At 36.3% G+C, this 14,148-nt stretch overlaps 1 protein-coding gene, 1 non-coding gene and 1 pseudogene across 3 annotated transcripts; 2 read left to right on the forward strand and 1 right to left on the reverse strand.

Moving 5' to 3' along the window:
• Positions 1-7,541: 7,541 nt before the first annotated feature.
• Positions 7,542-7,614, forward strand: TRNAR-UCU (transfer RNA arginine (anticodon UCU)). The gene has a single exon. It is a non-coding gene; the product is annotated as a tRNA-Arg (tRNA).
• Positions 7,615-9,627: 2,013 nt separating this feature from the next.
• On the reverse strand, positions 9,628-13,016 carry LOC137733846 (mRNA cap guanine-N(7) methyltransferase 2-like). Its single transcript, XM_088696542.1, has 11 exons — positions 12,693-13,016; positions 12,516-12,594; positions 12,316-12,410; positions 11,484-11,555; positions 11,255-11,364; positions 10,969-11,091; positions 10,763-10,855; positions 10,577-10,645; positions 10,317-10,405; positions 10,102-10,199; positions 9,628-9,937 (listed from the first exon to the last, which is right to left on the reverse strand). Exons 1-11 carry the CDS (start codon positions 12,792-12,794, stop codon positions 9,788-9,790), a joined length of 1,080 nt encoding a protein of 359 aa, XP_088552668.1. The 5' UTR covers positions 12,795-13,016; the 3' UTR covers positions 9,628-9,787.
• LOC137734385 (uncharacterized) lies at positions 12,854-14,147 on the forward strand (annotated as a pseudogene). The gene is made up of 4 exons (XR_015964442.1): positions 12,854-12,875; positions 12,976-13,150; positions 13,238-13,310; positions 13,677-14,147. The product of XR_015964442.1 is annotated as an uncharacterized LOC137734385 (transcript).
• Position 14,148: the final 1 nt, after the last annotated feature.

Raw genomic sequence — 14,148 nt, forward strand, 5'->3', positions numbered from 1 at the left:
TTGGTATTATCATCTAGTAAATATAATGTTGTGTTTCTATCCATGTGTTTTGAATTTGAAATTTCTCCATCTCTTAAATTGATGTAATAGTTATGAATCATTCTCCTCTCTTATAATAAAATATCGTAATCTATTTTAAAATATCGGTGATGTTCAAATAGACAAAAGATGTAAACTGATTTAATTCAACAATATTAAATCCAATATAGTAAAATTGAAATCTCGTAATCTATTTTAAAATATCGGTCCTATCTTAAAAGGTGTAAAGTGTAATTCCAAATTTTTTTTTTAACTCATATTCTTAATACAAATGCAATTAATGTAAGAAGAAAAACAATATTAAAAGAAAACAAAAATGAATAGAGTCTTATATAAACTGGAAACAGTGTTTAACATATTGATATCCGTAAAAATATCAATATGCAAATTTGTAGAAATATTAACGGATATATCGAACATTAATATCTATATCGGTTGTTTTCGATAGAAATGGTAGAATTTAAACTGAAACTTTAGAGATTGTTAAACATTTGTATGGAAAAATATAAAAGTTTATTCGATATTTAACAGATTGTTAGAAATTGACATTTTCTGTCGATTTTAGCCTAAATTGAAGAGCTTCTCTGATATGAAATTACGTTTAAAATTCACCTCCATTTTCATACATTCTCTAGTTTTTTATTTTTTTTTCTTCCTATAAAAATATCGACCGCATCAAATAAATTTTAAACACTTACTTAAAATTCCATATATGGACCGAGTATGCGCTTACAAGACTGGTGACTGGTGAGGTAACCTAAAGCAGCAGTATTATATATTTTTGGGTGATTTTGCGAAAAATCAATAAAAAGTTGTAATATTAACAATAGATCAACAATATTTATGTTAATTATAAATAGGTCAATCATGTATTGTGTTACTTAAATGCATTTAAAATAAACAAAAATTCCAAAATTTGTCACTACAGCTGGCACCCACTTCAACTAACACTCTTTTTCTCGTAGTTTTATATTTGGAATAAGTCAATACAAATCAGACATTGCGATGTAGTGTCTATTTACTGTTTTCGTTTTTTCCATCACTCACATGCCTTCTACATGTTCCTTTGTACATTTGGATTAAACACTGCAATGCAATGTCCGTTTCCTGGTTTTGTTTTTCAATTTTGGATTAAAACGCTGCGTTTGAGCATCCGTTTCTTGGCTCTATTTTTTCCATCACTCACACTCCTACACTTCACACCTCACGCAACTCCTGATTTTTACATTTAGATTCAGACACTATAATACAATGTCTATTTCCTAGCTCTATTCTTTTACATTTGGATTTATACACTGTAATGCAATGTATGTTTCCTGGTTTTATTTATTTATTTTATTTTTACATTTGGATGTCCAGTTGAGTAAACTCATCCATGTAAACAAATGGCGAGAGAGAGTGATAGAATATACATGTTCTAACTATTTATAGGATTCAAATCCTCTCAAGATTAGTTCCATATGAATAGAAATCCAACGGCCGAAACCTCTTCCCCCGCCTCTCTTTCCCCTCAACTTCTCTTTCTTCATTGCACCCCCACACCACCGTTGTTAACAAACCCCAAATTCAATTGCAGGTCATCTGTGCTTAAAGTTTGATTTTTTTTTTCGCGCTTCCTTACTGTTTTAGCTTTTTATTTGTCATCTCTTTCTTCTTCTTCATCTTTGAGATTCCTCTCTCTGTAATTCTTTCATTGTCATCTCTTTCTTCTTCTTCTTCATCTTTGAGATTTCTCTCTCAGTAATTCTTTCATAGTTATAAAAAAGATCTCTACAATCAAAAGACATTGGTTTGCACGGCCCCTCTCTTTATTGTTTTGTTAACCTCGACTGAGATTTTAAGATCAAGGGACTTGCAATTGGGGGATGTAGCCATTGTGGGACTGATTTTGGAAAGGGTAAGGTGAGGGGCCTACAATTGGTGGTTGCATCGGTGTTGGGGCTGATTTTAGGTAGGGTTGAATTGAATTTGGAATTTGGGGAGTTGGTAGTTCAAGGTTGAGAAAGAGAAGAGTTGAGGGGAAAAGAGAGGATAAGAGATTTTGGCCGTTGGATTTGTATCAATGGATGAGATCAATCAACCCGAAGGATCTCCACAAAATTGATCTGAAAATGATGTAAATCTATATTTATAATAGCTTAACCCCATATGGCATTTATAGAGAGAAAAAGAGAAGGATAGAATAGTCAAATTCTAACTATTTATAATGACTTAAAGCCTGTGCGACATTCATCATTGAACTATGCCTAATTAATAAAAAATTTCTATCACAAATGGTCCCTGAAATTGACTCATCTCATCAAGATGGTCTCTAAAATTGAAAATCAATCAATATAGTCCCTTCAATGTGATCATTCTATCACAATTCTGTCAAAATTTCTGTTATGTGTGGATGTGGCACATAAATGGGTCCCATAAGTCTAATTAAATATTATTATGTGATTAAAAATATTTAAATAATTTATTTATTATTTTTCTATAAGGGGTTTTTATCACAAATGATCCCTGAAACTGACCCATCTCATCAAGATGGTCCTTAAAATTCAAAATCGATCAATGTAATCCCTGAAAAAGTATATTGCAAATCAATGTGGTCATTTCATTACAATTTTGTCAAAAATTATGTTATGTACTAATATGGCACATAAATGGGTCCCACAAGTCTAATTAAAGGCAGAATAAAAAAAATAAAAAAAAAGGAAAACATAAGTTGGATGCCGTGAAGAACAAAGCAAGAAGCCTCTACGACTTCCCATAACCCACCAAATTGAGTTGAGGGATTTTTTCTGTAGAACTCGTCACCTATTTCCACTTTTCGTAACAATCCAGCTGGGGACTTCAGTTTTAAAATCCTAACACAATTTTTTATGGAAAATTTCTTTAATTTCAAAGGAAGAATATAGCTTCTTTTTTTTTATTTTTTATTGTGAAGTTACTAAGGGCTGGTTTGGTATTGCTGTGCTTTGAAAAAAAGCTGCTTCTGCTGTGCTGTGAGAATAAGCAGCTGTGAAATAAAGCAGCAGAGTGTTTGGTAAACTTTTTTGTAAAAGTGCTTTTGAAAGAAAAAAAAGCAGTATTAGAGTGTTTGGTAAACTTTTATATAAAACAGATGTGAAAAAAAGTCGGTTTTTCAAAGCTAGGTTTTGCAGCTTCTTGTTTTTAGCTTTTTTTCATCCAAAACTGTGAAAAAAAGCTGAAGTTGAGTGTTTACCAAACACAAAAACAGCTCCCAGCTTTTTTTGATAGCAGCTTTTTTCAGAATCACCTCAGTACCAAACCAGGTCTAAGAAGGAAGAGCAGAGCTCTAGTTTTTCTTGTGTGAAACCCTAATCAGATCACTGCTCCTCCCTAATGGGTCCTTCCCTAACCCATCGCTCCAAACCCACTATCACGGATCTCACCCTCTTCCCCTTTGATGCAAGCCCCATACCCCAACCTTGATTACGTGTTTAATTTTGTCCGACGGTAATGATATTTGGGATTCGATTCCGATGATAATCGATGAGAGAGAGAAATGAGTTGCATGAGTGGCGAGGTGGGTTGGGGTGCATAGTACAGATCTCTGACATTCATCCTTTTTTTCTATTTTTGTTTGCTCTAGAAGTGGGCATGGTGGTACAGGCTTTATGCGGCGGAGTGGGATGGGGATTAGAAGAAGATGAATCTTCTTTGTTTTTATTTGTTATTTTATTAGTTATGTAAGGGTTTTTATCACAAATGGTCCCTGAAAATGGCTCATCCCAGCAAGTGGTCTTTGAAATTGAAAATTAATCAATGTAATCCCTGAAAATAAATGTTCCAAATCAATGTGGTTTTTCAGTCACAATTTCATCAAAAATTCTGTTATGGGCTGATGTGGCACATAACTAGGTCCCACAAGTCTAATTAAATATTATTATGTGAATTAAAAATATTTAAATAATAATTTATTTATTATTTTTATATAAGGGTAGCATTTAATAATAATTTATTTATTATTTTTACATAATTTTTTTTTAATCACAAATGCTCCCTGAAATTAACCTATCACATCAAGATGGTTCTTGAAATTCAAAATTGATCAATGTAATCCCTGAAAATGGACATCGCAAATCAATGTGATCCTTCCATCACAATTCTGTCAAAAATTATGTTATGTACTCATGTGGCACATAAGTGGATCCCACAAGTCTAATTAAATATTATGATGTGGAAAAAAAAAAAAAGGAAAAAGGTAAACAGAAGTTGGTTGTCGTGAAGAACAAAGCAAGAAGCCTCTGCAGCTGCCCAGAACCCACAAAATCAAGTTGAGGGATTTTTTTCTTTTAAACTTGCCGCTCATACGACTCATTTCTCTCTCTCTCTCTCTCTCTCTCTCTCTCTCTCTCTCTCATATCTATTTTCACCTGAATCGAAACCCAAATTAAGATCACTACCGTCAGACAAAATTAAACAAGTAATCAAGGTTGGTGTAGGGGGCTTGCATCAAAGGGGAACAGGGTAAGATCTGTGAGAGTGGGTTTAGAGCGATGGGTTAGGGAAGGACTCATTAGGAAGGGGCAGTGATCTGATTAGGGTTTCACAAAATAAAAAAAAAGAAAAAAAAAGCCATAACTCTGCTCTTCCTTCTTAGTAATTTCACAATAAAAAAAAATATAGCTATATCCTTCCTTAGAAATTAAAGAATTTTTCCATCAAAGATTGTGTTAGGATTTTAAAATTGAAGTCCCAACTAGATCATTGTGAAAATTGGAAACAAGTGACGAGTTCTATAGACAAAATCCCTCAACTCGATTTGGTGGGTTACGGACAGCTGCAAAGGCTTCTTGCTTTGTTCTTCACGACAACCAACTTTTGTTTTCCTTTTTCTTTTTTTTTTTCCGCATCATAATATTTAATTAGACTTGTGGGACCTCTTATCTGTCACATCAGCACATAACAAAATTTTTGACATAATTGTGACAGAATAACCACATTAATTTGAGACATCCATTTTCATGAACTACTTTGATTGGTTTTTGAATTTCAGGACCATCTTGATGGGATGATTCAATTTCAAGGACTATTTATGATAAAAACCCAAAAACATATATCATTGATTAGATTCAAAACAAAAATATGTCATTGATATATTGCTTAATAATAAAGTTTTTATCAATTTTTGGCTAAATTACCTTATATTTTTGGACAAGGATTATCAGCCCTCCCACTTTCGATGTCCTCCCGTACCCTCATGTTTGTGTGGTCACGGTTAAGCCACGTCAATATTTTATATTACTATTTATTTTTATTTTATTATCTCTATAAAAAAAATAATATAAAATGTTAACGTGGTTTAACCGTGACCACATAAAATAGGAAGGCACGAGAAGACACCTGAAATTGAAGAGCAGACAATCCTTATCCCATATTTTTAGCCAGAAATTTGAAAAGTTCGGAATTCAGTACAATTGCCAGAGATGGTGCCACGGCTTTTGCCGTTTTGAGCATGCAAAGCAGCATGCAACCAGCACGCAAGCACACGTTTCCTGTCTAGCTTCGTACCCACACCATCACCCTCCGCTTATCTTGTCAAATTATTATTTTTCAATTCAATAATATTAATTAGGCTAATTAATTTATCAATTATATTTTAGTGTATATCAATATTTTTAACTGTTAAATTATTCGTCCAATGCTCAATGACTAGATTTACAATCAAAATTTCAGTGTATAGCATATATAGAAATAATATAGTAGCTAGCAAGAATTTTGAATTCAAATGTGTCACATAAGAATTAATACTTCAACTTATTCTTTTATGTTCTTTGACATAAGAGATTTATTCAGAATATGTGTATTCTATCACACTTACAATCGATTTCTTGGAGAATGGGATGAAAAAATGTTAACAAAAGAAATTAGACTAATATCTTATAAGCACTATCAAAAAAAAAAAAAAAAAAAAAAAAAGTAACATCGTATAGTAATAATTTACAAATTAATAATTAAGATATTTATCACCTAAACAGTGACAGAATCAGGATTTGAACCTTGAAGAGTCTTAATATTAAAGCCTTAAGTTTTCTACGTACTCCCGTAGCAAACATGAAGGAGCAAATTGATTGCATTAAAACATAAAAGACCAAAATTATTGATCTTCAACATATTGTCAATTGGATTTATTAGGGAACATCAACTTCTTCATGGTATCAAAGCAGTTGTCCCACGTGTGAAGCCCAACGACGACATATGTTTCATGTCACCCGATTTGCGTTGTCCACGTATTTGGCTTAAAAACTCACCGTATGTGAGGGGACGTGTTAAGATTGAATATCACATTGATGGGAGAAGAGACCTTGCTACCGCTTGCACAATAACCTAGTTGAAAGACAATATATACACTTCCTCCTCCAAGCTCCCATGAAGGAATGCATTCTTCACATCAACTATCTAAGAGGCCAATCCATATTTGTAACTAAGGAAATAAAAACATGTACAATATTCATCTTTAGTACCAGAGAAAAGGTTTTTTTTTTTTTTTTTTTTTATAACTTTGAGTGTACCCCTTAGTGACTAACCTTACTTTGTACTTGTCCCCTAATCCATGATACACAATTAGCAATCAGATACTTGACCTTCCATTCCAGAGAAAACTTGTCAGGTGGCACACCACGATTCTGTCTTGCTGGCAATTTATAAGTACTCACACCAATATCATGATTAGTTGTATTATCATTTAAAATACTTACCTCTATGAATATTTAGAGAAGATGGAACATACACTAAAGGATTAGAGAAAGGGGGTACTACAAAAATACTAGGCAATTTGGCACATTCCTGTTGAACTGGATTGTTTTGTTCAATTGGAAGCTATCGAACTGAGTTGTATTGTTCGATGAACTCCTGCTGAACTGGGTTGTTCTGTTTAGTTGGAAGTTGTCGAATTGTGCAGGTGGTAATTAACAAGTTGGGGATAATATCCGTGTTGTTGGAAGTGGGCTTTGACCCATCTTTCTGATAATTTAACATGGTATCAAAGCCAGGGAGCAGGTTTATACTACCATGTGAAGGGTGTATCCCCTTGACCCCACACAATGATGTTAGGTCCCTTGGGCCCACGTGTTGGGTGAGTTTCATTGACCTTGCATACTGGGTGAGTCTCCTTAGCTCCACGTGGTTGTCGATTTGTGGATCTCCCACTTGTGACCCACTAATTGGGTCTTACGTGAGCGGGGTTTTGAAATATCAACATCGGTTGTCTCTTGGAGAACAAAAGAGTTTAAATGTCCTAACACCACTCCAACCAATATTGAAGCCGTTTATGATAAAACCTCACACATGTCGAATTGTGCAAGTGATAACTAACAAATTGAGGACAATATTAATGTTGTTGGAAGTGGACCTTTGGCCCTTTGGCTCTTTTCTTTGGTAGTTTGACAAAAAAAATAAAATAATAAGTTGTTAGATTAAACCAGGAAAAGAGGTCAATTTCTTTCAAGTAGACTAATTTTATTATCGTGTAGGAAAAATGCCAACAAGAAGCGCCCATGGCCTAATGGATAAGGCGTCTGACTTCTAATCAGGCGATTGTGGGTTCGAGTCCCACTGGGCGTGCGTGCATCCTCCACTGTTGTTTATTTTTTTTAATTTTTTTTCTTTTTTTAAATCCCACAAAACAGAACACAAGAATGTGCGATGGTTTTCTTTGAGGGAACACATGAGAGGAGACGACAACATCAGCATCATACAAGATTTCCAAACCATAAAATCATTCCATTCATCAGCTTAACCTAGTTTACAAAATCCACCAAATCTTAACAATTTCACCCGGGACGATAAACCCCAACGAAAAGAAAAAAAAAAAGAGGAGTTTTAACGAAAAGTTCACGGTACTATTCACTTTAACGAAAAACCATATTTTTACACTAAAAAGTCAATCCTGGTACTATTCACTTTACCCTTTATTTTGTCTTTATCATTAAAACTAAAAGTTTTCAAGTCATTTTCATTAATTTTCCTAAAAAACAATATCATCTAAATAGGACACACCATTGTTATTCTTACAATGCCTTTACGCCAAAAACGCGGGTTCTTGTATGTTAATAATCAGTCCTTCCATGCATGTTCGTCTTGCATCCCTCAATCACTAGGTCAAAGTGCCTCGGAAAAACGCAACTCAACAGGGCCTAGACCCAAAATTCCTTTTTGTTTACTAATCTTTCCCATGCCAAGAGGCGGCTCTACTGGTACGGTCTTTTCGTCAATCCTAGTACTATTCACTTTACTCTTTATTTTGTCTTTATCATTAAAACTCAAAGTTTTCAAGTCCTTTTCATTAGTTTTTCTAAAAAACAATATCATCTAAACAGGACACACCACTGTTACTCTTACAATGTCTTTACGCCAAAAGCGCGGGTTCCTGTATGTTAATAATCAGTCCTTCCATGCACGTTCGTCTTGCATCCCTCAATCACCAGGTCAAAGTGCCTCGGAAAAAACGCAACTCAGCAGGGCCTGGACCCAAAATTCCTTTTTGTTCACTAATCTTTCCCAGGCCAAGAGGCTGCTCTACTGGTACAGTATTTTCTTCAATCCTGGTACTATTCACTTTACCCTTTATTTTGTCTTTATCATTAAAACTCAAAGTTTTCAAGTCATTTTCATTAGTTTTCCTAAAAAACAATATCATCTAAACAGGACACATCACTGTTACTCTTACAATGTCTTTATACAAAAAACGCAGGTTCCTGTATGTTAATAATCAGTTCTTCCATGCACGTTCGTCTTGCATCCCTCAATCACCAGGTCAAAGTGCCTCGGAAAAACGCAACTCAGCAGGGCCTGGACCCAAAATCCCTTTTTGTTCACTAATCTTTCCCAGGCCAAGAGGCAGCTCTACTGGTATGATCTTTTCGTCAACCCTGGTACTATTCACTTTACTCTTTATTTTGTCTTTATTATTAAAACTCAAAGTTTTCAAGTCCTTTTCATTAGTTTTTCTAAAAAACAATATCATCTAAACAGGACACACCACTGTTACTCTTACAATGTCTTTACGCCAAAAATGTGGGTTCCTGTATGTTAATAATCAGTCCTTCAATGCACGTTCGTCTTGCATCCCTCAATCACCAGGTCAAAGTGCCTCGGAAAAACGCAACTCAGCAGGGCCTGGACCCAAAATCCCTTTTTGTTCACTAATCTTTCCCAGGCCAGAAGGCGGCTCTACTGGTACGGTTTTTTCATCAATCCTGGTACTATTCACTTTACCCTTTATTTTGTTTTTATCATTAAAACTAAAAGTTTTCAATTCCTTTTCATTAGTTTTTCTAAAAAATAATATCATCTAAACAAGACACACCACTGTTACTCTTACAATGTCTTTATACCAAAAATGCGGGTTCCTGTATGTTAATAATCAGTCCTTCCATGCACGTTCATCTTGCATCCCTCAATCACCAGGTCAAAGTGCCTCGGAAAAACGCAACTCAACAGGGCATGGACCCAAAATCCCTTTTTGTTCATTAATCTTTCCCAGGCCAGGAGGCGGCTCTACTGGTACGGTCTTTTCGTCAATCCTGGTACTATTCACTTTACTTTTTATTTTGTCTTTATCATTAAAACTCAAAGTTTTCAAGTCATTTTCATTAGTTTTCCTAAAAAACAATATCATCTAAACAGGACACACCATTGTTACTCTTACAATGTCTTTACGCCAAAAATGCGGGTTCCTGTATGTTAATAATCAGTCATTCCCTGCACGTTCGTCTTGCATACCTCAATCACCAGGTCAAAGTGCCTCGAAAAAACGTAACTCAGCAGGGCCTGGACCCAAAATCCCTTTTTGTTCACTAATCTTTCCCAGGCCAGGAGGCAGCTCTACTGGTACGGTCTTTTCGTCATCTCTCCAGATAGTCGTCACTGGCACTTGCCACTCTCTCTGCAATATGAAAAGGCTTCCATCATAACTATCAATCTTATACCATCTACCTTAAACAAATTGAATGTTAAGACTAAAAAAAGTTGAGTATTCGGTGACTAGTAGATTAGTCATGACTCATAGGTCCAATTTCCATGTAATCTTTGCAAACTTTAAAAACTTACCTCGTCTTGAAAGTAAGTTACATCGTGCAGCACTGGTGTCATGAGCGGGGGAGAAATATCAGGGTCCGGCTTTTGGAATATAAACGTAGTATATAAACCTGAAAAAGAAAATTTTGTTTTAAGGTTTGAACACGAATTCATTATCATGATGGAAAGAAAATAAAGAGCAACTGAGCAAGTTGTATTAGACAACATGGTAGAAACAAAATCATTACCTAATACATCATATGATCGAGGAAGAAGTCTTCCTCGAGGATCCACAAGGTTTGAACAGGAATTCATTATCATGCCTGCAAATTGTGCTCTTACAGCAGAAATATATAGGGAAAAAAAAAATTCAGCCATGATAAGTTAAAGAAAAAGTTATGTGAAATGATTAGGGTAATAAATATGGTTTAAGATTTTTATTAGCAGGTTTCGTTAGAAATATATACTGGAATGCTTGTGGAAAATTTAAGAGAAAAAGAATTCAAACCTGTTGTCATCGTAAAATTCAGTTAAGTTTTGAATCTCCACATACTCAAGACCAGCTTCTCTGGCTAACCTGTTAACATACAATAAAGGGTCATTATCAAGATCAATTGAAAATCAACATCTAAGGCAACAGACAAAAAAGTGCAACTGCCTGCATTCTGACCAAACTTTGGAAGCAACGCTAAACCTGATAAAGCTTGGGAAATGAACCAAGTGATGACTTTCAGAAGAGATATCATTAGCAAATTTCAGTTGGTATTTCTTTCCAAATATAGGAAACCTGAAAGTGGAAGTACATTCACTTAGGAAAAAGGATTGAGTGCTAATTACCAAAATCATCCAAGAAAACAAAACCTCAGAGTGACATGCTTAACATCTCAAGCTTATACGCACTTCTCTTCCTCAACTTCAAAGGTAATCGTGTAGTTCTCTGATCTAATGCAATTGGGGACAATGTTTGGTTTCATGCCACCACTTCTATTGTGGTATGCTTCAACATTCTTCTGGTACTTTGCCCTGTATGACCATAATGTCAAATTAGCAATCACTATTTCCCTGCTCAAAGGCAAAGATGTGCCATGTAAAAAAAGTTCACTAAATGTACCAATTTTACCAAATCAATGCTACATATAGAAAATATATAATTAAACAACAGATATTTGTCAAGCATCTTCCATACCATATTGTAGATGAGTCAGGAGTAATACCGAAAAAGTAACCCCCTGGTTTCAATAAGGATGACACATTAAGCAATAGTTTCCTTGCTCTCTCCTCAGTTTGGAAACACATCTGTAAGTAAAAATTCTTTTAATTTGGAATATGCAATTCTTAAATTAAAAACAAAAAGGAAAACATACGAGACTGTTAAAATGGAAAGAAAATACCAATCTTTAAAATAAATTAAAAACCTGCAAATTCTGCAAGCAGCAAACTAAATCAGCCGTGTTTGCCTTATCTTTCAAATGCATCTCTACATCTTCCTGTCAAAGTAATCCACCGTCAAAGAATGCAGGATTGAAGAGACCAAAAATTATCCAAAGCAAGCAACTAAAAGCAGCTAAAAATTTCATATTAGATGAATCCTAGATAAACGTCACTCAGCAACCATTATTAGATACAGCTGAAGCCTGAAACTTATGACTAAATTGCACACTAACAACTTAGTTCATGGAAATACAGTCCATCTCTGAAATCTAAAGTATAGAAGCAGAGGAGAGATATCACTATTTTCAATCTGCACACTTAATATATGGCCAGTGACAACTTTGGTTCCAAACGACCGAAAAATCTGCACTTTTACATTTCATAGAAACCTCTCAAAGGCATTGCTCAAAAGTTCATAAAAGTTCAATCCATCAGATTTTCCGCCAACACGAGTTATAAGATGCATGAGTTGCTCAACCATATGGCTTAAGAGATCAATTCCCTTCAAACTATAGAAATGGTACTTCATGTTACCAGTTCCAAAAATCGTTATCCTTTCATTCGAACTAAACTCCTCTTACAACAGACATTCCATTTCTGGACATAAGCATATTTTCTTCAAGTCTTAAAACTGGCAGACAGCAAAAGTGAAGACCAATAATCTACACTCCAAGAATCACAAGAAGGAAGAACACTGAATTCATGCTAGAACAAAACCAAAATAACGCTGATTCTGAATTTTCGACTTACGATGCGAAACGAACAAAGAGAATGAAGTAAGCAAGAAACAAAGAAAGAGAGGCTAGGCTGCCTTACCATGCAAGGGTCAAGCTCAAAGAAGTCAGCAGTGTAAGCCTTCCTCTGGCTCTCCCACGCTTCTCTTCTCTGGCTTATTCCCGACGACGAAATATCTACCAATTCCAACAGCAAGCACCGCCATTGTTAACTCTCACAAATTACAGACAAACATACACAGAAACAATACGAAGTTGCAAGAAACGGGAAATGAACGGTACCGATTCCGATGTAATGGCCGATTTGAGCATCGTCCCCCTTCTCGGCGTCGACTCCTCCGCCGCAGTACAATTCGCACACCTTCAAAATGCACCACCAAAAATCACAGAATAACAATTAGACACTAATATCTGCGAAATTTGTGTGCAGAGATTGAGATTTCTAGGGCGGAGACGGACCGTGGCGTAAGGGTGGACGAAGATTCTGGTGAGTGCAGCTTTGGCGAACTCGTAGAGTCGGTGGTGAGTCGACTCGGCCTTCGTCCCCGCGTGCAGACTCATCGTCCCTGCGAAGCTCGAGTCGCCGAAGCAGCAGGCGCACACAGACGATTGTGAAAGAAATGAAATTACCTCCAAAAGCAGGCCCTGATTGGCAAATTATTTGGTTCGGACTTCGTTCAAATTCAACAACTTCGGTTTAGGCTAAGCCTCTAAGGTCCTGTTTGGCAAATAAGAAAATAAGGCGAAAACGAGAGCTTAGTGGACGCGGCGATACGGGGTTTTGAACACGGCGGACCCGTTCGAGAAGGCCCGAGTCGGCGACTCAATGGCGGCTCAGTGGCTCAGAGGGACTACTACTCGCGCCTACGATCCGTCCGTGAACGTCTCCTTGCGGTCGCCCCACCATGCTCAGCAATGTTACGTATACTTTTCAATTGTAGTGGTTTTTTTTGCGCGCCAAACGTTTGATCAAATGTCTGTGTGTTTTGTGCGCGTGTGTGCAGGTTAAGTTGGTGGCGCCGGGTTCGATGCCGAAGCTTGGGAAGGGCGGGAGCTTGGGCTATTGACTTGTCTTGGGTAACTCACTCACTGCTACTCGTTTGTTTAATGCAATTTAGTCTTGTAGGAATCCATTGAATGATGGGTTTTAAGGATTTTGATAAGTAAATAGCAGATTATGATACCGTCACAATAACATTTTCATGTGCAGAAAATTGATTCTCTCCCAATGCAAAACGAACGCAACAAAATAGTATGCGAACAATTTTGCATCGTTCATCCCGCATTGGAGAACAAATGCTGAAAGCAGGCACTCTCTTTTTTGATTTGGTGTTTCAGTTACATTAGTTAGACTACGTTCTTTTGTTCAATTTTTGTAGTTGAGTGAGTTTGAATGTATAGTATAATTTTGTGTCTGTTTGTGTTAAATATTGAATCTTGTAGGACATAATTGCTATGTTCGGAAAGCAAGAGCCAATGCCAAGAGAGTTCTTCACGGATTTTGTGAAGGTGGGCACAAGATGAAGGCCCTCACTTCACTCTCCTGGCATCTCGCCTCGAGGAGATGGGTGCGTTTTATTGAGCTTTGGCGGCCCACGACGGACTCTGGGACTCGGCAACTATCACTTCAAGACCTAATGGCGCGCCTTGCCATCGAGCATTGCATGCACGAGGCGAGAGGACTCGAAGTGGTCCCAACAACCATATCTCAATTCCGCAACAAGGGCGATGACAAAATGGCTGAATTGCTGGAAAGCGTGGTGTGCCGGGAAGAAATAACTCATTGTGCTGCGGGAATGATGTGGTTCAAGTATCCAATTAAGTACTAAACACAACGGACAGTTCAACAAAAATGTAAATTTGGGTACAACTGAATGCCACAGAAAAAAAAAAAACAAAAAACAAAAAACAAAAT

The sequence above is a fragment of the Pyrus communis genome, chromosome 7 (assembly GCF_041283825.1).
Source record: "Pyrus communis isolate YQ-2024b chromosome 7, ASM4128382v1, whole genome shotgun sequence".
In the NCBI taxonomy this organism is placed as follows: domain Eukaryota; kingdom Viridiplantae; phylum Streptophyta; class Magnoliopsida; order Rosales; family Rosaceae; genus Pyrus; species Pyrus communis.